The sequence below is a fragment of the Aotus nancymaae genome, unplaced genomic scaffold (genome assembly GCF_030222135.1).
Source record: "Aotus nancymaae isolate 86718 unplaced genomic scaffold, 86718_ANA_hifiasm-v0.15.2.pri h1tg000033l, whole genome shotgun sequence".
Lineage (NCBI taxonomy): Eukaryota > Metazoa > Chordata > Mammalia > Primates > Aotidae > Aotus > Aotus nancymaae.
In genome coordinates, this window is record NW_026988447.1 from 12086462 (window position 1) to 12113302 (window position 26841).

Genomic DNA, 26841 nt, shown 5'->3' on the forward strand with positions numbered 1-26841 from the left:
TCTGGGTGGGAGTTGGGCGGTTCCTGTCTCCTAGGCAACAGCACGTGTGCACAAGAGGCCAATAATACACCCCTCTCCCAGGACCCAGGAAGGTGATGTCACTTCCTTCGTCTGGTTGGTTGCCCCAGCGACACGTTGGGCCGAAGAGCGGTGTTGGGTACCAGAGAGACGGGAAGTCACTTCCTCCCGGAGTCGCTGTTTCCTAGCAACCTCCCTCCGCCTCTGTTATTAGTCCCTCCTCCTCGCTTGGTCCAGGACCGGTTCTGCGGGCGCTGCCAGGCCCAGGCAGGCCAAGGTGAGCAGCGTACCCGAGGCCAGGCTCTTGGTTCTCAGGGTCGCGGGGAACTCGCCGCGGGCGTCGGGGGCTGGGAACAGAAAGCAGGACCTAGAGGCTACTAGGGATCCGGACAGAGACCACACGTGGGCGTGCACCGGCCTGGCGTTCGCTGGGCGTTCAACCTACGGCGCGGTGAGGAGCGGGCGGGCACCCGGACGCCACCTGGCCTGGCCGGGAGCTGAACCCGGGCGCGCACCGCTACTGGCGGCCCTGCCAGGCCTCTGTTCTGAGCTCGGGAAACCGCGATTTTAATGCGGCTCATCGCGAAAGCTTCGTCTTTTTGTCTTACCTGGCTCTCTCAACACTTTTGTGAGAGGAAAAAGTGGCTTGCAATAAATATCGCTGGTTGTTCGCGGGTCAGCATGACGATCTTTTTCTTTGAATAGCGCTATATGCAAATATATGAATACATTTTTTTGGTGGTGGTGCTCATAATTTTACGCCGACTATCCTTTTGATGGCCTTTTAAATAAGGCATGACTTATTTTGAAGGCAATGTTATACTTTAGAAAAGAGGTGAAAAATAAGGTGCTCTATTTTAATTGAGAGCGTTTTGTGGTATTGTAATCATTTATTTGCTGAGTTTTTAAGTAGTTGCAAAACTATTTTAGAATAATTTTCATTTGATTTTTTTTTTTTAACAAGCTTGTTGTGAGAATTTGATACTTCTTTACCAGAACTCCTTTTACATTTTTAAGTGAAGATGTAGCCTAATGTTCATATGAGATGCTTTTCTTAGTTGGTTTGACTTTCAGGGAATGAGTAGAATCAAATGTAGTAAAATAAATTCTCAAGCATGCAAAGTCTGATTTTTTTTTTTATATTTCAGCCACTATCAGAAGTTGAATTATTCTAACAATTAGCTATTTTCTAAAGGTAAAGAGACAAAAATACACTATGTCTGATGAAGTTTTTAGCACCACTTTGGCATATACAAAGAGTCCGAAGGTTACCAAAAGAACTACTTTCCAGGTAAAGTATTTCAAAGTATTTTTATTTTGAGTCATCTCACAGTGTAAGCACTGTATTAGATGTGTAGAAATTGGTGATTCTAGGAACAGTCCTATACAAAGCAGGGGTAAATCTTTCATTTCTTTTGAGGTTTTGCACATGATCATGTTTGTGCTTCATCCATTATTACAAACTCCCCTATATGGTTTTAAGATCACCAAAGTAGCCTCAGTACTAGGTTCCTAGTAAGTTAAGTTGGATAGCAGTCTTAAATTGCCATTTTTATATAAAAACTTTTTTCTCTTGTAACATAATGTTTAAATTTTTTCTGTTGAGTCACTACAATTTTGAACTCAGCCTCTGAGTTTGCAATATTGATTGCATCCATTTCTGAAATATGCTGAGACAAGAGCTCTTAAAAATACCAATTTCTTTCAAAAGGCCAGGGTTTTTGTTTTTTTTTTGATAAATTCTAATCTAAATTGAGCCCCTTCTTGTTTGTTACCCTCCAGCTCTAATCACAACCTGCAATTAATTTGTTTGATAATATCTGTCTCCTCTAGTTTAACTGCAAGCTCCATGAGGAAGGGCACTTGTCTGTGTTGCTCTGCATTGAGTTTGAGGCATAAAGTGAGTACATGGCACAAAGTGAGCTTGCAGGGAATATTTGTTAGATGAATGAAACCTAAGTTTGAAAGCAGTTATTAATCAAGCATTGTTTGTTTAAAGAATTACTTGTAAATATGATACCTCCATGTTTGGCTGGAAATTGATTTCAGTATCTCATTTCAGGATGAGCTAATAAGAGCAATTACAGCTCGCTCAGCCAGACAAAGGAGTTCTGAATACTCAGATGACTTTGACAGTGATGAGATTGGTATGTGGCAGTTTGGAAAAATGAACCACTTTTCTTCTTTTTGCTTCCTTAGTTTTCTGTTAAGCCAGCCCCCCCCAACAACCCACTCTCCCAAATCCCTTAGGTTAAAATAATACCCATGCATCCACTAGTTTTAGATTTTCAACTTTTTAATTAGTAGAAAGCCACTCCTAATTTTCAAGAAGTTGTATGATTTTTCTTGTTCTGTTTTTTTTTTCTGAATGTGTATATGAAAATATAAATTAATTGATGCCAGGTTTGCAGCAAAAGGAGGGCTGCCAGTGGTATTCATCTTTAAGATCAAGCCTAGGAGGTGCTACAGCTAGTTAGCAACTAGGTCCTACAGAACTAAGCTTTGCTGCACATTGGAAGTACTTTATAATGCTTGCTATAAATCGGATTTTTTTTTTTGGCTATGATAATGAGTCAATTTAAAAACCACAGACTCTTCGTGTTTCATATATCAGTACTATTATAATTGAATTTGGTTTCTCTTAGCCATGTAAAAATATTAACATTTTAGTTTCAGTTGTAAGCATATGGAATTCTAAACTTGATGTTTTATTCTTTAAAATTTGGTGAATAATTGTTAATGATTTCTGTAAAACCAGTCATAACCACAGTTAAATCACTGCTGTATAGTTAGCTTAGCATTCCTTATGATTCTTAGTAAAGCTAATATTCTGTTGTGGATGAAATTTTAGTTTCAAAATTTTTAAGGAAAAAATAGTAATTGCTAATTAAATTCTTTCATTTACAAATGTTCTTGATTTCATATGATGAAGTAATTTGCAAATAAAAGTTTTACAGTCCAAAATCGAAATTAAATGCTACATGGGTGATTGTTAGGGATCTTTCGACAAATTTTTCCAAAGCAAAGACAGTGTTTACTGCCCTACAGACACACAATAAATACGTTTTGAATAAATTAATGAAATTGGAACTATTATTTCATAAATGTCAATGAAACATGCCTGAGTTAGCTGTGTTTTTAAAGCTGCAAATCTATTTATAAAACACATTTGTGCCTATTCATTGTTGCAATTTTGTTTGTAGTTTTTAAGGTAATCTTCTTGATTAAGTTAATATAACATTGACAATTTTAAAAAAATACTGTTGAAAACATTTTTTCTTTTCACTTTTTCAGTTTCTTTAGGTGATTTTTCTGACACTTCAGCAGATGAAAATTCAGTTAATAAAAAAATGAATGACTTTCATATATCAGATGATGAAGAAAAGAATCCTTCAAAACTATCTTTTTTGAAAACCAAGAAATTAAACAGTAACATAACCAAAGATGAGCCTGTATGTGCCATCAAAAATGATGAGGAAACAGCACCTGAAGGGTGTGAAGACATTGTTGTAAAATCCTTCTCTGAATCTCAAAATAAGAATGAGGAATTTGAAAAATACAAAATAAAAATGAAACCTAAACCCAGAATTCGCTCAATTAAAAGCATATCTTCAGGTAATTTGTTAGGATTACTGTAATTGCATTTCTTGAAAGTTTGTTTTAAAGTAATCAGTCGCAAAACTTTTTATATGGTAGCTAGTATATATTTAAGAAAAAAAGACAGACTTAACTTCAGTTTTACACACCTGTTGTATTTTGTCTCGCATCTAGGCTGTTGCCTGATAGAAAGCCAGAGCACCTTTAGTCATCCACCCATCGCCGTAGCCCTCCACACACCTAGACCTGTGAGTTTCAGTTTTGTTTGCAGGCATGGAACTGGAACGGAATCCTGTCTAATCCCTCTCACACTCCAGAGATTAGAGTTACAGCACTATTGGGACTAATCCTTAAAACAGTCATTGCTATACCAACATTGCGCCAGAAAATTTTCTTGACATTTGTATATTTGAAGGATGAGTTATGTTGTTGCTGCTGTTAGTTGAAGCTACCAGGTGCTCCTTGAGAAAATCTCCATTTGGTCTCTGTATGTATGAAAATCTACTAAGATTCAGTTTTCCAAAGAAAAGTTCTGGTGTGATCTGAGATTACAGTAGATTTTTCACAATTCTACTGAGCTTTAAGCATAAAGGAACAAAGATAGAATGAAACAGAGACCAAGCCCTCTCATGCCCTGGGCTACCATTCATGAACTTGTACGTGCAAGTTTAAGGATTTTGTGTTTTTCAGTCTTCTTTCTATTTTATAAAGGAATTATTAGTTAATGTTAACCTTCATAAAAGTCTCCTTCCATATCGTCAGTAAATACAGTGCTGGTAAATATTTCATACTTTGCTTATTGGATACTAGTGGTAACATCAGACAAAATTTTATTTCAGGCATGTATTAGGGATCTGCTCCTTTCTTCTTGACCCCACAATCTCATTAAGTTTGAAATAAGCAAAGGATCTAAGCAGACCAAAGAACACTAGAATAATGTCCAGGACACGGGGGAAAAAAGCCACTGTGTGTTAGTTATATATGACTTCAGCAAATAAGTTAAGCTTCACTATCTTCATGATGAGGAAGCTAAAAAAGCCCCTTTCTATTCCTGCAAAATTGTTGTGAGAATTTATTGAAGTGCATTCTCATAAACTATAAAAAAAAACTACAAAAATGCAAACAGGAGGCATAATTAAGCAGAATTAACTTGTTAAAATATACCTTCCAAGTAGAGTGAGTGAAATCAAAGCTGGAGAGACGAGGAATATAATTGAACTTTGTTATTGAGAAAATGATAGCATATAGCAGCTAAAAATTTGTCTGAGACAGGTGGACGTATATAATTAGAAGTTATGGTAATTAGGAAAGCAATAATCCACTGATTTCATACCTTAAAATAAACAAACAAACAAACCTGCCTGTGGTGGGTTAAAAGGGTTCAAATCAATCAGGAAATACTGTATTTTAACCACATGGTGGCATCAGGCTTCTAAATGCTGTATGCAATGTTATATTCAGCATGTGTAATATAAAAATAATTACCTAAATAGGTAATTGTATACATTAATTACCAGAAGAGCATTTTTCTTAAAGTATAGGCATTTTTTTTCTTTCTGGGAACTTGACAGTACTTCTGGAAGTGGAATTGTTGTAGAAAATTTATTAAAATTGTCATTCTCAGCTTCTTCATGTTGAAAAGTAAAAATTGAGCCTAGCATTCCTAAATATTTGGCATATAAAATGTATTAAGTGTTTAAATGAATAAGTTGATATATGAATGATTTATCTTTGAAAGAGGGAATATAGTTCATGAGTTTATCCTTCTCTAAATTCTTTGACATTTTTATTGCATATATAGGTTTGGAACTCAGTATTTTTAATGTGGTGAGATATTGCTGAGTAGCAAGTAATGCTTTATCAAAATATTAGAACTTGAAGGTTTTCTCTGTCCTTGCTTATCTTTTATAAAAAGTATAATAACCAGACTTTACAACCACTACTGAAGTGATAGTTGCTCTATAAAGTGAAAGTATTTTTTGCAGGATATGTTTTTATTTTAATACTAACATGACTGAAATCATGAACTTTGGAATCACGATGCCTCTCCTTTAATCTGAGATCTGCAGTCTGGTATAGTTTGTGACTCTGGGCATGAGACCTCCTTGTTCTCATTTTATTCATCTTTAAAAATGGGGTAATAGTTGTCTACCTCTAGGAGTTTGTGGCAATTAAATGGGTTCACATATTTGAAGTGCTTAGAACAGTATTGGCATAAATTTACCACTCTATAAATGTTCTGATTATTCATTTTATATTTAGCATTTGTTTATCAACATGCTCAGCAGATATAAAGTATCAGTCATGCAGGATGCGTAAGTTCTAGAGATCTGCTATACAACATTGTGCCTGTAGTTAACAATACTGTCTTTTGCACTTAATGAGAAGGTAGATCTCATGTTGTGTTCCCACCACAATAATAAAAAAAATTGGACTCAACACCTTCTTTCAGGCATTATATAATACTCTACTTAAAATGAGGCTCGAAAGACATGCAAGCATTTGTCAGAAGGAAAAGCAGGAAATGGATATTCTAGGCAGGGGGATCAGCTTGGGTAAAGGTACGGTAGGAGGGATTGTGGCATGTGTGCGTGACAACTGTTAGCCCAGCATTTCAGGAACACAGATTACAAAATGGCTGTAAACAAGACAGTGAGGGACAAAACCATAAAAGCCTTTTATATTGTTCAAAGGCAGTTAAGCTTTTAGGATGGGATCCTGGGGAACCATTGAAGAATTTTGTAGAGAGGAGTGATGTGATCTGATTCGCATTTTGTATATATCATGGAAGCAGTAATCTAGGAAAGAGTGGTTAAGGACCTGACAGTAGGGATGTAGAAAGTGGAATAAATGAGACATTTGGCAAGTAGAATTGATGGGGTATATTAATGCTTTGGATATAGGGGAGAATAGAGGGAGGAATCTAGGGCCCTTGGATTTGGGGTTGAACATTTGGCTGGAGTTAAGGATGTAGCTAAAATTTTCAAGGAAATATTTATTATAATACCAACTTGCTATGGCTGTGGAATCTTCTGGCAGCAGTCATAAACCCATTTATAGGTAAATGAGAGGAAGATGTTACTTAGACTAGTTTTGAAGTTTAGAAAAATGCATTTGTAGAACAATAGAAATGTAAATATATATAGCAGGTAAAATTCAGGCAAAAAATATATACGTGGAAACCCTTTCCATTATGTTTCAAATGCTTGAGTGCTTATCAGCATTAGATTCTTGTTTTAAACTTAGAAGTAATGGAAATAGTGAAATTTTAATAACTGCTAAAGAAATTTTATGGACTCAGAACAATTAACTCATAAAATATTCCTTCTTCTAGTGAGATTTAGCACTCCTATCCCTTGTGTGCCAACATCATCATCTTTGTCCTTGTAATAGAACTGACCTTTGTCTTGTAATTTTGTTTAGAAAAATCAACCTGTAAAGGCCCTGGACAGGTCCATTGCCACTTTGTTGATTATGAGATTTAGTAACTTATACAGGGCTTGGTACTCAAAGGTTTGTTGGATGAACCTCCTCATTTTTTAGTGGTAGAAACAGGCAAGATTTTTTTTTAAACATTTTTTTGAAAACTATAAGACTTCATAGGCCAGGCACGGTGGCTCATGCCTGTAATCCCAGCACATTGGGAAGCTGAGGTGGGTGGATCACCTGAGATTGGGAGTTGGAGACCAGCCTGGCCAACATGGAAAAACCCTGTCTCTACTAAAAATACAAGATTAGCCAGGCGTGGTGGCGCATGCCTGTAATCCCAGCTACTCGGGAGGCTGAGGCAGGAGAATCACTTGAACCTGGGACATGGAGGTTGCTGTGAGCCAGTGCACTCCAGCCTGGGCAACAAGAGTGAAACTCTGTCTCAAAAAAAAAAAAAAAAAGAGTTCATAATGTTGAAGAGTTAACTTCTTGTGAAGCTAAAGTATACTGGTTACTTTCAGGATGACAACAATTTTTTTTTACTTTGATTATTAACTATCATTTATTTGCGCCTTACTAGAGCTCTGTATAGAAAAGAGTTGTGGGCTTCATCTGGACTCTTCAGGACAGAGAGCTAAGGAGGGAAGTATGGTGGCACCCAGAGAGATAGATAAAGCCATGGTGACTTTTTTGTACACACACTTTAAGCATTTTATTTTTCAGCAGAAAACAACAGCCTTGACACAGATGATCACTTTAAACCATCACCTCGGCCAAGGAGTATGTTAAAAAAGAATAGCCACAGAGAGGAGACAGATGGGATAGAAGATAAAGAAACTGCCCTCAGTGAAGAATTGGAGTTACATTCTGCCCTTCCAGTGCTGAATGGTACACAATTCGAAGCTGAGAAAAAAGCATTCTCTGAAAACCTTGATGCTGAGGTTAGCACTACTGCTAAACTGTTGAATTGAATTGTGTTCTTGAATTTATGCTTTTTTATGTAATTATGAAAAAGGGAGAGAATGAATTTGTATGCATGTGTGTGTTTTACATATTTTCTTCTGCAACTGATAAGGAAATAATTTTTTAAAATACACTGTATTCCACCAAGTCTAAACCTGCACGAATTGTAAGATGTAGCATTATTTTACATACCAGTAAGGAAGAAGGAAATGAATGTAGTTAAACTATAACACACCAGTGATTGTAGTGCATCCATCCAGTTTTAGAGAAAGTAAAATGTCAAAAAATGTTGCTTTTCTGAATCTATATATAGTGTTTACCTTTAATAATTTTTTTAATTTATGTATCTTTGAATTGTGTAATTTATGGCTAAGAACAACAGTGTCATTTTATTCATTTGATTATATTCACTCAACAAATGTGTGTTCAATGTTCATGGCACTGTTCTGTGTTCTTTGGATTATGCTCCGATAGCATTAAATGTGGCCTTTCAGATTTCCATCAGGGAGTTTACTATGCATTGTTCTTAAGGGAGAACGCTTCATTTTTCTCTTAGTATTTCACTGTGAGAAGTAAACTTTCTCTTCTGAACATTACAGAAGGGAAAAGGACAGGAAGAACATTTCTTCTCCATTATCTGCTTGGGCAAATTGGGGAAAAGGAACTGCATGCTACCTGGCCAAGCTTCTTTCTTTTTCTCATCGCTTGTCCGCAGTGTTGGTGTGTAAGGATCTGCTCCCTGGGAGGTGAGGCAGAAGGGGCTGAGAGGAGCTCCTCTGTGCTATGAATAAATGGGGAACCCCCTTTATTCAGACCGGAAGCATTAGGAAGCACAGTAGGCTACCAATTCAAACCTTGTTCTGCAGTTGAACTTTACGGGTACAGCCGACAATTTGATACACGTCTACCTGACACCACCAGGCTGTTTCTTAATTTGTTCTGAAAACCAGAAGGCGAAGCCCAAGCAATTACTTTATATTTGAGAAAATTATCTGGTCAGTTGACTATTGTGCTAGTTTGTTGTAGCTGCTGTAACAAATTACCACAAACTGGTTAACTTAAAACAACAGAAATGGATTCTTTTTAATTATTAATGCTAAACGGTCTAGCCTTAGTGTATCTTATGAAAGTCTCTTTTGCATTTGCAAAGTAGATGTGTTCCTCAGGTGTTGAATGTTTTTAAGTTTGGTCAACATGGTTGGTGATATCATTCAGATCTTCTTATCTTTATTGACTTCTCATCTAATTTGTTTACCAGTTACCAACTGGTAAACATAAGGGGTATTAATATATCCCCTTATGTTTGTGGGTTTGTCTATACTTCTCTTTAGTTCTGTCAGTATTTTTCTGTTTTTTTTTTTTTTTATTTTTGTTTTTATTGTTGTTTCTCTGTTATTCTTTTCTTGCCTTTTTTTGAGGATATAATAATGAATTTTTTTAGTTTTTTATTGTTATTGACCATTTATCTATATCCTTTTGCATTATATTTTTCATAGTTGCTCAGTGGGTTGCAAAATGAATCTAAAAATTATCACAGTCTATTTAGAATTGATACTGTGTTGTTTCACATTTGATACAGAAACCTTGCTTAGTTCCATATAGTCCCTCATCCATCGTGCTATTGTTGTCGTATATATTATATCTACGTATCATACAATCCCCACAATAAAGTTATAACTTTTCTTTAAAGAGCCCTTTAATTCTTTATATTAGACTTTTAAAGAATTAAAGACTAAATACATATTATAGATATATATTCTGTGTATATCTATAGTATATATAGATATATACAGGATCTGCTTTTACAGGATCCGCTGAGGTCTCCCTTATGCCACAGATAGAGGTGGCAAAGGTTTTTGGTGAATTTCATATGCAGATTTTGTGGTCACTGTCCTCTGTTATTTTGGCTGATCTGGTGGTCCTAGACTCTATCTTCTGTCCCCTCAAGTCAGTCCACCAAGGCTGTAGCTTCCTATTACTTGAGCTGTGTAGATTGCAGAATGCCTTCTGGCAAAAAGCTACTAATTTGCAGACCTCCTCAGGTGAAGCTTTGTCTTTCAGGGTAGACTCCAGTGTCTCAGCCTTCTTCCATTTTCTCAAATGTTTTCTCTCCATTGCTTTTGACATATAATTTCCTTTGTACCCATAAAATATCGTGGGGAAAGAATATTAAAATATTTGCACAACAAAGTTGAACTTCTTACAGTATAATATCACATTTAGGCTAGACGATTCTAAGAAGAAATATTTACCTTTGATACACAAATATAACTATTTCATTTCAGATAAAATTTTCAGAATTTTGAGGAAAACTCAAGTGCATACAATCTATGTGCTTTTTCTATCTAAAATATTTGTAAGTAGCTGCTTACTTGATTTTATTAAATGCTTTCATTTGGATAACTAGTAATATTTGCTTGGAACCAAAGTATTTTACCTGTCTTCTTTATGCTTGCCTTCAAAGGATAATTTTCAGAATGAAATCTTGGCCTTAAATATGTATAAGAAATTTGGTTTTAAAGTAACAGGAGTTTTGAAAATTGGTAAAATCAAATAGAGAGGAGGTGGTAGTTAGGTACAGAACTTGAATAACTCTTTCAGTGGCCCCTTTTAATGACCAAGACATCAAGGCTTGAAAGTAAAGCATACTCACCTCCATTGGCTTATCACATTTTGTGTTTCAGCAACAAATGCGTAATCATGCAGATTTCAGAATTATGCACTATTTCAGAATTTGTAGTTTTAATAATGCTATTGTTCCCACGAATGTTGGTAACTAAACTTACTTGGCAAATATATATATTTTTTGCAAAAACAGGATTCATGCTTAACAAGTCTATCATCGTCATCTCTTAAACAAATTCTTGGAGATTCTCTTTCACCAGGATCTGAGGGAAATGCATCCATAAAAGGTGGTTATGTCTAATAATTCTATCTTATTTGTGAACTCTGTACTACTTAGAATATCCTGTTTGTAAGAGAAATAATACTTTCTATAGTTATAAGGGAAATATATGTTTTTGTGTGTTTGAGTTTTAATCCAGACCATATAGTTAACTAACTGTGATTTTGGATGCAGAACTTAATCTCAGTGCCTCAATTTCCCCAAATTATATTATCTGTCTCATAAGATTATTGTGAAAATTAAGTGATATAGGGCATTTTAGCCACTAGCCTAATTCATTCCCCAAGTGGAGTGAGCACTTACGGTAAACTATCATTATGTATGTGTTGCTGTGATATTCTACAGGAAAACATAAGAGCTAGGTGGAATTTTAAAGTGAGACTAACCTAGGTTTGAATACCAGCATACATTATATTACATAAGTAAAGCAATTCTGACCCTTTATATTGATCTTTAAAAATGTATAAAATAAGAATAATCTGTTATAGGGTGGTGTAAAATTAAATAAATTAATAATATATGCAAAGTATTTACAGCAATACCATAGTAAGCACTTAGTGTGATATGTGAGTTGTTAACATAATTTTTTTTCTTAATGCTGTGATATGTAGCTTAATGAAAGCTAAAAGATACAGCTATTTCTAGGTCTGAGATGTGAACATTTATTAAGTGCTTACTAGGTAGTATCATTTTTGCCATTTTACAGATGAGAAAAGCTGAAGTACAGTGATTTGGGGAAACGTACCCAAGGTTAGTGATGGAGCCACAGTTAAATCTTGAGCTCCAAAGTTCTTGTTCCTTTCACTGAATACATTAAGAGCTCCAGTAATAAATTGAGTCATGAGTAATTTCCAAATGTGAATAATAATGTAATTTTAAGCCCATTTTACCTCAAAACAAATTCTAAAAAAAAAAAATGGTCATAATGAAACCAACAGAATTAAGACTTTTGACAGTGAAGATTCAGATTTTGCTGGGAGGTGGATCTTCGTAGAACTGAAAGTTGGTGATCCATTCCCAAATGTAGTAGAATCAGGATAGTAGAAGCAATTCTATACATGCAAAACTGAGTCTTTGTATGCCAGAGCTTGAGCCTGTTTCTTGGAGCACTGAGAGTGTTAAGTAATAGGCTTGTCTTTATTGGCCCTTATGGTATCAGAGCAGCACTGCATCTTGATGGGATGAAACTCAGTAGAGACTGTAAAACTGCATTGATTCTTGGTTCTTTCTGCATCTATACCATTCAACAATTGTACTACTAGTCACTGTAGAAGCCTAGAGAGGTGTGGCTCCTTCTTTTGCAGCCTGTTGTTCTAGCTAAGAAACTCAGGCTTTAGGGTTGAACAAATATTGTCATCTCACTTACTTGGTTTGTATATCAACAGCTCTTTTGATGTTTCTTTTGTTTTAGGGTAGTTATTTCATTCTGTTTGTTAATATGCTCTTTTTCTAGGTATTAGATTGGTTAAGTGCTTCATTAAATGTAGACTTTTTTGGTAAATCACTTTTGAAAAAGTTTATGCAAGTTTAATATGATAGTTTTCTTCATATTTTGTAAGAAAAGAAGAGATTATAAATAGTTTAAAAGAAAGCAAATGAATCTGTCACCTTATTAATTCAGAAGAGGGTTTTAATGGTATTACTCTGTCTCAAAATAGATCCAAATGAAGAAATCACTGAAAACCATAATTCCTTGAAATCAGATGAAAATGAAGAGCATTCATTTTCAGCAGACCATGTCACTGCTGCATTTGAGAAATCCAAGGAAAGTCAAGTGACTGCTGATGACCTTGAAGAAGAAAAGGAGAAAGCTGAACTGATTATGGATGGTGACAGAACAGTTGATCCACTACTATCTAAATCTCAGAGTATGTTAATACCTGCCAGTTCAACAGTGTCTGCAAAGGTATTTATAAAAATTCATACCTTTCATTCTATAGCTTAAAACTTGAAATAGAACTTTAAGTTTTTTTTTTTTTTTTTTGTCACGGAGTCTCGCTTTCTCACCCAGGCTGGAGTGCAGTGGTGCGAACTCAGCTCACTGCAACCTCCGCCTCCCAGGTTCAAGCGATTCTCTGCCTTAGCCTTCAGAGTAGCTGGGAATACAGGCGCCCACCACCATGCCTGGCTAATTTTTTATATTTTTAGTAGAGATGGGGTTTCACCATACTGGCCAGGCTGGTCTTGAACTCCTGACCTCGTGATGCACCTACCTCGGCCTCCCAAAGTGCTGGGATTACAGGCATGAGCCACCACACCAGGCCAGAAATTGTATCTTCTGTGTTCTGAATTACCTGGAGAAAATTTATTTTTTGATAGGGGTATTTTCACATGGTTCTTACTTAATCCAATAAAATTTAACTTTAAGGAAAGTTTGCAGTGAATATAATGAAACCCAGTGTTTAAAAATTATTAGAGGTATTTGATCATAATATACTTTTAAATATTTCAGAAATGCATACCCATAGTGTATATATTCCCATAGGACTTCATATTTTAAAAATATAAGTGTCTGGAATAATTTCTGAGATTTTAAGTTAGAGTTATGTTTTTGGATATTGTTTTAAAACATGTTAACCATTTTAATGAAAGTCTTAAAAAATGTTTATCAACATCCATGCTTATTTGAAATAGATGGTTATCAGGAACATTAATACTTGATCCTTTGCCTTTATTTCCTAATTTTCAAAATAATGAATTAGTGCCCTAGCAACCTCCGGAGGTGATGAAGTTGCTTTGTTTTTTTTTCTTTTCTTATTTCATATAAATTTAACAGGTACAAAGTTCTTTTTTTGTTACATGGTTATATTGTATAGTAGTAAAGTCAGACTTTTAGTATAAACTAAAGTGAACATTGTACCCATTAAATAATTTCTCATCCTTCACCTCCATCCCACTCTTCCTAGTCTCCAGTATCTATTATTCCATACTCTGTATTCATTTGTACACATTATTTAGCTCCCACTTGTAAGAACATGCACCATTTGACTTTCTGTTTCTGATTTATTTCACTTAAGGTAATAGCCTTCAGTTCCATCCAAGTTGTTGTAAAAGACATACTTCTTTTATGTATGGCTGCATAGTATTCCATTGTGTGTGTGTGTGTGTGTGTACACCACATTTTCTTTAGCCAGTCATATGTTGATGTACACTTAGGTTGATTCCTTACCTTTGCTGTTGTGACTAGTGCTGTGATAAACATATGTGAGCAGGTATTTTTTATATAATGGTTTATTTTCCTTTTGGCAGACACTCATAGTGGGGTTGCTGGATTGAATGGTAGTTCTATTTTTACTTCTTTAAGAAATTCACATATTATTTTCCATACAGATTGTACTAATTTACATTCTTACCAAGAGTATATAAGCATTCCTTTTCTCTGTGTTCTCACCAACATCTGTTACTTTAATAGCTGAATATTCTGACTAGTGTAAGATATCTCACTGTGGTTTTAATTTGTGTTTCTCTGATGTTTAGTGATGGTGAGCATTTTTTTTTTTTTCACATTTCTTGACCACTGGTATGTCTTCAGGAATATCTATTCACATTTTTGCCCTCTTTTTAATGGGGTTATTTGTTTTTTTGTTGTTGTTGTTGAGGGGAACATTATTATAACCTTCAGAAACAGATATGTGATGTGTAGGATTACCTGTCTCTGCACTAAATTGTGCCTGAGTGCTGTATGTTAAAAATTTATGGTATAGCATTTTCAGTGCTTGTTTCTCCTGAATTTGTCATTATCTCTTATAACTGCAATTAGTTAGGAGCTCTGTGTATTTATTATCAGGGGAAGAAAACAGTGCTAGCTGAAAATTTGTGTTTGAGCAATACTTTCATAACATAAAATACTAGCTATTCTTAAAATGTATGGAGTTTCATTAAGCCGTGTTCCAGGTATATCATCCTTAGCTACTTTCCTTAGGGAAAAACACAGTTAGGGATGTGTTTATATTTGTGCTTTCACTTTACCATTAGCATCCATCAGTCTGTGTAAAGTAAAAAAGTTCTTCCTTAAAAGAAGAAAGGGTATTCTGGAATTTATAGACAGGATTGTAGAATGTTTAATTAGAACAGGCAATTTATATGTAACAGTAAGGTTGTAACATATTTCTTTTGACTGGACCCTTGACTTCATTCTTACTCTCCACTGAGTGACCTTTTCTAAACAGGAATCATCTTTCTCCATTAAAGTCTTTTTGTTGGTTTCTCATCACAAGAATACAGTCCAGACTCCTCATCGCCACCTAGTGGTCTCACATGGTTCTTCTCTGACCACATCTTCCTCCGCTTTCCCTGCCATTCACTATGCTTCAGCTCCATTCACCTCTTTCTGTTTTTCAAAGATACCAAGCTCTGTCTTTTCTCAGGCTTTTACCACTTGCTGTTTCTTTCTTTCATATACTTTCACGGGGGCCCTTGACACTCATTATTTGTCTCAGCTCTGATGTCAGGCCCTCTGGACAGCCTTCTCTCATCAGCTTCTCTAAAGCAGCCCCTCAAACCCGCTTTAGTCACTCTCTGTCACTGTACAATATTTTATTTCCTTCATGAATCATGTTTGCTTATATGTTTATTTTTGGTCAGCCCTCTTTAAAATTTAATCTTAAGGGCATTTTATTCACTGATTTGTTCCCAGGGTCTGATGTGTTTGACGCAGAGTAGATGCTTAAAAAATACTGACTTACTGGCAGTTTTTGGCTTCTAAGCCTCACAAGGATAGTTGTCATGAATAAATCATCTATAGCATTTTCTGTTTAATAGAAAACAATTGAAGATAGAAATATGAAGAATAAAAAGTCAACAAATAATAGAGCATCCAGTGCATCTGCCAGGTAATAAAGTTATCAGTATTTGTCATTTATGGGCTTGCATTCTAGCAAAGCTGGTTTTAATTTAACTTTCACAAAGTAAATTTCATTTGATGTTACTGTATTTTCTCTTTATTTCCATTTCATAAGATGAAAGAAGTAGTTACTTCATGATAAAACCCTTTGGTTGATGATATTATTTGAAATAAAGTAATTTATAAAAAGTAAGTCCATTACTGGTTGTTTTAATGTCTGGAATGTTTATACAATACATTTGGTCTCCAGGATCAGCCTAGGAATATTTCTCTTCTTTCTTAATGTCAGTGATTAGGGGTTCTCTATGCTCCACACTGCTTCTGGAATAGAGCTTCTTTCTCCTTCTCCTATTTTTCCTAAGATAAGAGATACAAAATGGTAATAAAGCTGAAGTCCAGCAATGATACTTATTTATTATCAAGTATTTTTATCTAACATGTGAAAAATTTTACTGAAAGCCTTCAGAATCTATGAACTAAGTATGTTTATTAAAATGATAATCTACATAGCTTCACTCACACCAATGATAATGAATGCTTAACTCATAAGCGCTCATCAAAACCTTCTGAATCTCTAAATTATTGTTAGTCAAATTATCATTAATCAAATAAAATAGCCACCAAGCTTTTTCTGCAAATGGCCAGTTAGTACATATTTTAGGCTTTGTAGGAAATACAGTCTTTATTGCAGCTACTCATTTCTACTGTTTTAACAGGAAAACAGCCACAGGCAAAACTTAAGTGAACGATTACAGCTATGGTGCAATAAACTTTGTATACCAAAACTGAGGGCTGGCCATTCTTCCTACCAGTCCCTTAAATGATGGTACTATTCTTTCTAATTTTATATTTGGAATAGTACATGTAACAAAATGATGAAAGAAAGTATTAAAAGAGTGATTATAACCTACTTTATTGTTTTTTCCATGTAACTTGAGAAGTGGTCCATATTTCTTAAAAAGGGTCTAATTACAAGTATTTTAAAAGAGCAATCATTTTAAAGCTATATAAACTTGAAAGTTACAAAATTTAAATAATGTTGAAGGGCACATATATCTCCTTCAACATAATTTCATACTCTTTGTATACTAAGACTGTACATTTTACCTACATCATTTTCAAAGTAATTATAATTTGTTAAATTATTATGTAGTTTTCAATTTTTTTGTTTTTGTTTTTGAGATGGAGTCTCACTCTGTTGCTCAGGCTGGAGTGCAGTAGCACAATCTCTGCTTACTGCAACCTCTGCCTCCTGGGCTCAAGCGGTTCTCACACCTCAGCCTCCAGAGTAGCTGGGACTACAGGTGCGTGCCACCACACTGGCTAGTTATTTTTTTTTTTTTTTTGTATTTTTGGTAGAGACAGGGTTTCACCATGTTGCCCAGGCTGGTCTGTAACTCCTGAGCTCAAGTGATCCACCTACTTTGGCCTTCCAAAATGCTGGGATTACAGGTATGAGCCATTGTGCCTGACCAGTTTTCAAATATTATACGTGCATATTCTAACAGATTTCTTTTCTACCAAATGCAATTGTAATATTTTGTCCTTATTACTTTGGATCTTTTCAGATTAATGACCTCTGAGTTTCTGAAGAAATCTAGTTCTAAAAGGAGAGCTCCACCGACAACTGCCTCTTCTCACTATTTAGGGACTTTGAAAGTGTTGGACCAAAAACCTTCACAGAAACAGAGCATAGAATCTGATAGAGCAGATAACATAAGAGCAGCTGTTTATCAGGTAAAAAAGGAAAATATTTTTAAGAAGAGAAGAATAATAATCACTTTTATAAGCCCACCATGTTTATAAAGAATAAAGTAACCCTGTCAGAAATGATGGTTTAATACTTAAATTTATTGAGAAAGATTTTTCTTTTAATACATGAGTAATCCATAGATATTTTACTAAATTATTTGCTTCCACACTTTGCATAACTGATCATAGTTGTTTTTAAAAAGAGAATATGCCATAGCAATTTATAGAAATATAGCAAAAGCTAAAATGTTTTAAAGTCTACATACATTTTCATCTTTTCTTCTTGAAGTTTATATGAACAAAAGAGTTATTGAACAAAAAGTTATTAAATTTTTTCTTTTCCTGAGATGTTGTTAGGCATACATAGAAAAAATATTCTATTAATTTATTCACAATTCTAAAAAAGATATTGTCTTTTTTATGTAGAATAGTGCACTTTAGAAAATTATACATGTGAATTTCAGAGAAAAATGTTAATATAAAAAATTCTAATTCATTTAAGAAATTTTGAATATTATATAACCTTTTTCTTGTTCTCATAGGAGTGGTTAGAAAAGAAAAATGTGTATTTACATGAAATGCACAGAATAAAAAGAATTGAAAGTGAAAACTTAAGGATCCAAAATGAACAGGTATTCTGACTTATAGAAGTAAAAATGTTCTGGATTTTTATTTCAGTAAAATATTCCTGAATATATAACTTTTCTAAACCAACTTTTCAAATGGCAAAATAACTTGTATATTAAATAATTGATTTCTGGTTTTATTTCTGTTTTGCTTCATACATTTTAGTTTGATATAACTGTTTTACATTAAAACAGATTTTAATTTTGTATATGTATAGGATAGCTTTGTTCCTGCTGATTATGAAGTTTTATTGTTTGTGAGCGCCTAATTCACTCTTAAAAGTTGACTTCATTTAGAACTTAACCAAGAAGGTCAGGCACTGTGGCTCAAACCTGTAATACCATCACTTTGGGAGGCCAAGGCAGGCGGGATCCCTTGAGGTTTGGAGTTCACACCGGCCTGGGCAATGTGGTGAAACCCTGTCTCTACTAAAAGGACAAAAATTAGCTGGGCATAGTGGCGGGCACCTGTAATCCCAGCTTCTTGGGAGGGAGGAGGAGGTTGCAGTTAGCTGAGATCGAGCGACTGTACTCCAGCCACAGTGACAGAGACTCCGTCTCAAAAAAAAGCACGAGAAGATAAAGGATCATTAGACACTAGTTATTCTTGAGTTTTCCTCTTTTCTCTCTTGAATTTTATAAGTATCTCAAATCCAACCCCTACCTGAGCTCTTGATTTATATCCTTTCTCATCGACTGGAGGTGAACTTTTGTTCCTGTCTCTTCTGTACTGAGTCTATTCCTCTAACTCCTGCTTATAATACACTCAGTTACTTCCTATCTTCTAAAATAAAAGTTCTGAAAAATATTCCAGTGTGTTGTTCAGTACTAAAATAAGTTTAGAAGAAAACTATTTTCCAAAGTGAAATGAATGATAATTCATCAGTCAGGGCTGCAAGGGAGCAGTCCTCCAGGGGGCGTGCCTGTCTATCTGTTACCCACGTTCGTAGCAATCTGTAGCTGTGGTCAGCGCCATGCCCCTTCTCCTTTGATCTTCCCAGCTCTGTGAGGTAGATGTACTTTGACTTCTAAATTATGTTACCCCATATTAAGGTTTTATGTCATTTAGTAATAAACAGTAGAGCAAACATAGAATATTATGGGATTAGATTGAAGGAAATAAAATAATAACAGAACTTGCTATACAGTCTCCAACCTATTTTTCATTCTAGCACATACTTTCAACATTTGGAATACATTAGTAAGAACTCTATGTTTTGATACTATTCAAAATTAAGATTGAAACCAAAGATCTGTATCTTACTGCGTGACGGCCAATTTGCCTTACTCTAACTTACTTTATAAGCCTTTAACTTTACTGATTTTTTTTACTCAAATATTTTATTATGAAAATCGTACTGCACTACTTAGCCTTTTACAATTTATTTTGATATCATTTGTTTAGTACATTTCAAATTGGCATTTTTCTCATTAATAGGTCAATATATGATAAATGTTTTCAGAAAATGACATTTTAAAATCAATGAATAATTCAGATAACGTTCTTTGTAAATTAACTTATCTAAACCACTCTAAATAATCTACTTTAAAAGTTAATTTCTAAGTACAGTGAGTATCAGAAGATTAAAGATAAATGTGTATGTGTATATTTATATCTAGCCATATTTGCCTATAGATGTGTGTGTATACATATGTGTGTGTATATCACTCTATTATTTTTTCCAATGTAGAAAAGAGTTGCTAAAAGAGAAGAAGCACTAGCGTCATTTGAGGCCTGGAAGGCTATGAAAGAAAAGGAAGCAAAGAAAATAGCTGCCAGAAAGAGGCTTGAAGAAAAAAACAAGAAGAAAACTGAAGAGGAAAATGCTGTGAGAAAAGAAGAAGCATTACAAGTATTTGAGAGTTTTGCACATCTTAATTACTTAAAAATATTTGAAATCCAATTAATGCTGAACCATATTTTTATTTATTTTCAAATATTCACAGTAAGAACATTATTCTGAACTTTTTCAGGCTTTTGAAAAATGGAAAGAGAGAAAGATGGAATATCTTAAAGAGAAAAACAGAAAGGAGAGAGAATATGAAAGGGCAAAGAAACAGAAAGAGGAGGAGACTGTTGCCGAGAAAAAGAAAGATAATTTAACTGCTGTTGAAAAATGGTAATCCAAGATCATAAATATTTTCATATATTTTAAATTAATAACACTTCAGGATTGTATAAAAATTATTTACTTGAGATTTACTAATACATTTCGATCTCATTACTGTCAAAGATGTACTGGGAAACCTTTAGTATGTATTTTCCTTTAACTCTCCAGTGTTTTATACCATCCTCTATAGGAATGAGAAAAAGGAAGCTTTTTTCAAGCAAAAGGAAAAGGAAAAAATAAATGAGAAAAGAAAAGAAGAACTGAAAAGAGCTGAGAAAAAAGATAAGGATAAACAAGCTATTGATGAATATGAAAAATGGCTGGTAGGAATTTTTGTCAACGAACCTGTATCTTTTTCATGTATACCTTTTGTGTCTTTTCTGTTCCTAATTCTATTTGCTCCAGACCTACTGATCATTTCTACCTAGAAGCTACTTTGTTGAATTCAAGCTCTCCTCCTGCACATAGCCTATTTTCTTTGATTTAATCATTTCTATTAATGTTTCTACTATTCCCTCAAATACCCAGCTTAAAACTTGTTATAGGCTGGGCATGGTGGCTCTTGCCTGTAATCCCAGCACTTTGGGAGGCCGAGGCAGGCAGCCGATCACAAGGTCAAGAAATCGAGACCATCCTGGTCAACATGGTGAAATCTCGTCTCTACTTAAATACAAAAATTAGCTGGGCATGGTGGCACGCACCTGGAGTCCCAGCTACTTGGGAGGCTGAGGCAGGAGAATTGCTTGAACCCAGGAGGCGGAGGTTGCAGTGAGCCGAGATCGCGCCACTGCACTCCAGCCTGGCACCTGGCAACAGAGCAAGACTCTGTCTCAAAAAAAAAAAACTTGTTATAATCTTCTTCCTTACCTGCATCCTCACATTTACCGTTTACTATTCATGCCCGTTCTTCCTTTGAAGTGATTCTCACATTTAACATCATAGAAAGAAGACAGGTATACTACTGAGGGTACTACTTGGTGGAACTTGGTCATGACACAAAGTAACACTGAATTTAATAGTGAGAAAATTATTCCATCTTTTATTCTCTTTTGATATTTCCGATGACCTTAAGGAGAATCTCTTATTTAGGTGTTTTTAATGAAAGAGAGCAAGTTTTAGATTTAGGAGGAGCAATATCTAGCTGAACCAAATATTGTATATATTTGATTTCCCTTTACTTTTCTTTATAAAAGTTACTTTTTGTTGATGTCAAGCAAAATATTATTTTCCATTTTAGAATATTAACATAAGTAGGCATTTTTGTCAACTTTTATGTAAGTACATTACTATGAATAAATACTTTACATAAGTAGGTAACACATTCATATGAATAGTTAACATGTGATTCAGCAATCAAAAAGTAGAACATTTCTGCACTAGAAGTCTATCCAGTCAGGTTTCCTGTGAAACTTTAAAACAACTCATATCAATCAACTAGTTAAAAAAAATCATCCAGGTTATTTTTGATTTGCATTTTTATGGTTAGAATTGAGCTTGAATATCTTTTCATTAGTGTATGAGCCATTTATATATTATTTTCTCTGTAAATTGTCATTTCATAGACTTTGCATGCTTTTCTATTAGATTGTTGGGGTCTTTTCTTATCAATTTCTAGAATGTTTTGCTTTGTACTAGGGAAGTTAGCCCATCATTTTTTATATGTGTTGCAAATATTTTTCCCCGACATACCATTGGTTTCCCAGCTTTCCTTATAGTATTTTATACCATGAAGAATTTATTTTTTAGGTGTCAAATTTATCAATCTTTTTTGGGGGGGTGGGGACTTTTGACTTTCAAGCATAGTTGAAAAGACCTCTACAATTTGAGATTAAACAAAATTCTCTTATTTTTCATCTAACAACTTTCTGACTCTAATATCTTCACGTTTTAACATTTGTTCTACTTAGAATTTATCCCAATACATGGTGGGAAATATGATTTCAACTTCAGTTTTTCCAAATGTGTCCTTTATAAAGTAGCCTGTTTTTACCCATTGATTTGAGGTGCTGCTTTTATTGTATGATACATTCTCCTATTTTGGGGTCTGCTTCTTACCTTTCTGTTCCATTAGTCAGTCATGATTCCAGTGCCACACTTTCATTATTAGGCTTCATATGTCTAAATATATATTGGGTTCATCTCCCTTTATAGTTCTTCTTTCACAGTCTTTCTGACCAGTCTTATTTTTTTCCATAAACTTAAGAATCAGCAGTAGTTAGAAAGGCACATAGGACCAAAATGAGCTATTTAAAGTAGGATAAAAAGATAAAACAATAATAAACTTAAGAAACATGCAAGATCAACATAAAGAAAATTGTAGAACTCTCCTGAACAACACAAATGAAGACTTGAGAAAATAAGTCAGAATTGCCCTTGCATACAAACACACTTAGTCTTAGAAGATGTTATAAAAATGTCAGCTCTCCCTGAAGTAATTTGATGCACTCGTAACAACAGAATTCCATTTTTTATTCTCTTTTGAGAACAGGATTTACTCTGTGTGTTGACTTTAGTACTGCTATATGCTAATTCCTTACAGAGAAATAGTAATAAAATAATCAAAATTGGTTCAGTTTTGAATAAAGAACATAGTATTTCATGATGATTTCCTTAGATTAAACTTTTAAATAATGCTATATTCCAAAAAAACATTTAAAAGTTCACTTATATTAAGAAGATGAATACTGACTGCTAGTATCAGTTAGGGAAATTAAATGTAAATATTTGAGTTTTCCATTTTATTTCCATATTTTCATGGAAATGGAATAGAATTTCCTTAATAAGTCACATTTAGGTATGCTGTTTTTAATTATAGTACTGAATTACACTGTCATTCTCATCAGTCCTCTGAAGAACAAGAATTCCTCAAAGACCAAAGACAAAATAACATGTTTTGGTATCTAGTAAAATGTCTACAAATATAGTGCTTCTATAAACACATAAATATACATGTTACAGATCCAGTCTCCTTCATGTTGAAATTTGTTTGCAGATAGAATAGAACAATTGCCCCATATAGAAGTCTAGTGACTTCAGTTTTCATGTAAAATAACATCTCAAACTTGTTATATACAAACTAGTTTGCACAGTAAGCATTAGGTGGGTAGTTTAGGGGAAAGTTATAGCCAGAGATCAGATAAGACTCAAATATTTTTCTTGCCAATTCTCAGATTAATTCACCATTATCTTTAGCAAGAAAATGAGCAAAAAGTTTAGTTTTCCACAGATGAATGTCAGGAGGACATTTTAACAAGGTTCTTTTAATTATTATCACGGTAACTATTGATTCTTGTGAATTGACATTACAGTTATTATAACTGTCTATTTTTTAACCTGGCTTCACAGCCCCCTGCTAGTAAGATGAAGTATATTTTAGTTTACTGTCCCCTCCATGTTAAGTAGAATTACAAAAAGAGATTTATTCAGTCAGTTTCTCTGGACACAGTCTGGTCACTCCTTTTCTTCTGCCTAGCTGGATGGTCTGCCTCTCTCTAAAATACTAAAGTAATTGAAGATGATGTAATTACAGCTTTGCTTTTCTCAGTTAAAATTCTGAAAGGAAGTTCCCCTTTTGCCTTAATAGAAATAGCAAGCAAACATGCAAACATTCTCATGACATAGAACGAGGACATGGGTGTTAAGATTGAAAAAAAAAAACCTCCTACTTCATTTTGTTCATTATATGTGAGTAACTATATGTGAATAACTATATGTGAATCGAAACCTTGTACTGTATTGCCATGTTATTCTTGTGGCATTTACATATATACTGATGAAGAGATGCATACACACCTAATCATTCTCCACAATGCCTCTCTTCCCAAGCCATCAATCTGCAGAGGCAGGTTTCACTAAGGGTTTTCCTGCTCCTTGAGGAATATGAGAAAATTACCGAGATGAAAATACCACCAAACAAACTTAAAGTGTTAGCAGGAACATAAAGAAATAGACAATCCAAGTTGTAAGTTGGAAAGACCAGATGCTACTAATATTTCAAGTACACCTAGATAAATATTTAGATTTCATAGTAATACCCAGATACTCAGTTATTTCTTTGAAGGGAGTACGTGCAGGGAAATGAAATGATTCTCAAATTCATCTGTAGAATAAAAATATGGGAGATAATATTTTGAGGATAATATGAAGTAGGACTATCCCTGTCAAGCAATAAAGTAGAAATTTACCATTCCACTTTTGTGAATCATCATTATTTCTACTGTTCTGAATTGTTCCCATCATGTTCCAGGATACAGATACACCCTCTGAAGTCTGCATTTTCCTCCATCTATAGGCCCACTTTTGTCTGCTTTTCTTTATAGTGAAACATCTAGAAAGTTTGGCCTATACGTCCTTATTTCCTCATATCCTTTTAATTCACTTCCCACTTCAGTTTTGTCTTTGTCCTCATCACTACAGCAAAATCACACTTTGAAAGTTACAGGTTTGCATCTAGAACGGTCTATCGTGTGTTTCTGTCCCTGCTTCAGAATGTCTCGGCATTCTACACTGTTGATTTCCTCCTCCTGCAGCTGTCGCTTCCTTTGGCTGTCATGCTCCCCTAGTCATCCCCTCACTTCTCTGCCTGGCTTCTGTGTCACTGGTTGAATTCTTTTACCTAAAAGAATCTTGCATGTTACCATGGCTTGCCAAGCCCTTATGATCTTAGTCCTCATTCATGTTTTTCTCACCTGGTGCCACTCTCCTGTCTCTTGTGTCCTGCTTCCTGCGAAGCCTTAGTCACAGTGGATCTTTTTTGTTTCCTCCCACATCACAAGTTTCTTCCCCACTCTCAGAGTGCTCACCACTACTGTTTGCTTTGCTTGCAAAGCTATCCCCCAATATTTATCACAAGTAGCTTCTCTTATCCATCATGTCACACTTGAAAGGGGCTTTCCCTGAGTCCATTTTTCATTAAACGTAAGTACTCTTTTTTATTCCTTCTCATAGTTTTAAAACATGTTTCATAGAAATTCACACAATTTGGGAATTACCTGTGGTTTATTTTCTTGTTTGTTTCTGCCCATTTTGAAAGTTCCCTGGGGGACAGGGACCATACCTGTGTGTTCAGATTTTTAAAAATTATTTTTATTTGCAATTAACATATAAAAGTGTACATATTTATAGGGTACAGCGTGATGTTTCCATCTATGTATACATTGTGTAATGATCAAAAATGACTCACAAAGGTAGGCACAATATTTGAAGCAAAGATAACATTAATATTTAGTATATGAAAATGCACAAATTGCTAAAAATTAAAGGCACTGGTACCATACATTTAAATGGGCCAAATAATTGAGCAGAAAATTTACAAAAAGGCTAAAGAAATGTTTGAAAATGGGCTCAAGCTCAATAATAAACAAAGAAACATGAGGCAGAATTTTTAACTATTTGTAAAAAATGTGAAGTATCTCATACTGTCATGACATCTTGAAACTTTGGACCCAGGAAATTTATTTCTGAGAATCTGTTCTCACAAAGTCATCACCAACTTATAATAGGTATTATCTTTGAGTTATAATTGTAGGTCTTTTTTCTATTTTATGCAATTTTTTTTTAATATTTTCACTTTTAAAGTTTAAAAAATTAGGGGATATTAATACCTATTAATGTACTTACAAATTAGCAATATTTCCTAGCTATTTTTTTTCTTGTTTCTTTTTTTTTTTTTTTTTCTTTGAGGCAGGGTCTCACTCTGTTGCCCAGGCTGGAGTGCAGTGGTGCGATCTTGGCTCACTGCAACCTCCACCTCCTGGGCTCAAGCAATCTTCCCACCTCAGACTTCCAAGTAGCTGAGACTATAGGTGCGTGCCACCAAACCTGGCTAATTTTTGTATTATTTTGTAGAGATGATGTCTCACCATGTTTCCCAGGCTGGTCTCGAACTCCTAGGCTCAAGTGATCCACCCACCTCAGCCTCCTAAATTACTGGGATTACAGACATAAGCCACCATGCCCAACCCATACCCGTTATTTCTTTATGATCTGTCAAACCAGGAAGTGATACATAAATATCTTATAATGGATTCTTTGTTCTTCAGCAAGCAACCTTATTTGAAAATAATATTCATATATGTACATAAATTTATAGTGTTCTATTTTCTCTCTAGGAAAATAAGGAAAGGCAGGAAAGAATTGAACGAAAACCAAAGAAACGTCATTCCTTTCTTGAAAGTGAGGCACTTCCTCCGTGGAGCCCTCCAAGCAGAACCGTGTTTGCAAAAGTGTTTTGATAATTCTAGTTCTTACATTATTTAGTAATTTATCGATTTGCCAATATTAGCCACAGATTTAAAACCATTCAATTATTTATAGTTAGAGGAATGTATTTTACTTAAATGCCAGGCACTTCTGCTGACAATGAAAGAGATATTTTGGAGTGTAATCAGTGAAAGCATTTTTTGAACTGTAGAAAAACTGCCTCAAATGAAGACCTAATAATCAGATTGCTTTTACCATTAAGATACATAAAGTTTAATCATGTCCTGATAATTCTTATTGTGGAATGATTCATGATCTTTTTCACTAAGCTCTGTATATTATTTAAGTATATTTAATTCCAGTAATAAAACCATTTAGGTACCATAATGATAGAAA

General features: G+C 34.6%; 1 protein-coding gene and 1 long non-coding RNA gene across 6 annotated transcripts; one reads left to right on the forward strand and one right to left on the reverse strand.

Moving 5' to 3' along the window:
* Window positions 1-210: 210 nt before the first annotated feature.
* Window positions 211-26841, forward strand: MAP9 (microtubule associated protein 9). Of its 5 annotated transcripts, none has more exons than XM_012448508.3 (15): window positions 211-295; window positions 1214-1309; window positions 1852-1918; window positions 2081-2165; window positions 3313-3633; window positions 7768-7985; window positions 10826-10919; window positions 12571-12818; window positions 15674-15744; window positions 17324-17492; window positions 18050-18139; window positions 19825-19986; window positions 20108-20253; window positions 20435-20591; window positions 23039-26348. In XM_012448508.3, exons 2-15 carry the CDS (start codon window positions 1242-1244, stop codon window positions 23051-23053), a joined length of 1911 nt encoding a protein of 636 aa, XP_012303931.2. In that variant the 5' UTR covers window positions 211-295; window positions 1214-1241; the 3' UTR covers window positions 23054-26348. The 5 variants fall into 5 exon arrangements, with proteins under 5 accessions (XP_012303931.2, XP_012303926.2, XP_012303927.2 ...); XM_012448503.3 differs by lacking the exon at window positions 23039-26348 and adding an exon at window positions 26355-26841 and having other exon boundaries at window positions 221-295; window positions 20435-20567; XM_012448504.3 differs by lacking the exon at window positions 23039-26348 and adding an exon at window positions 26355-26841 and having other exon boundaries at window positions 222-295; window positions 7771-7985; window positions 20435-20567.
* On the reverse strand, window positions 12525-18954 carry LOC105714547 (uncharacterized). The gene is made up of 3 exons (XR_001106837.3): window positions 18798-18954; window positions 15993-16112; window positions 12525-12701 (listed from the first exon to the last, which is right to left on the reverse strand). It is a non-coding gene; the product is annotated as an uncharacterized LOC105714547 (long non-coding RNA).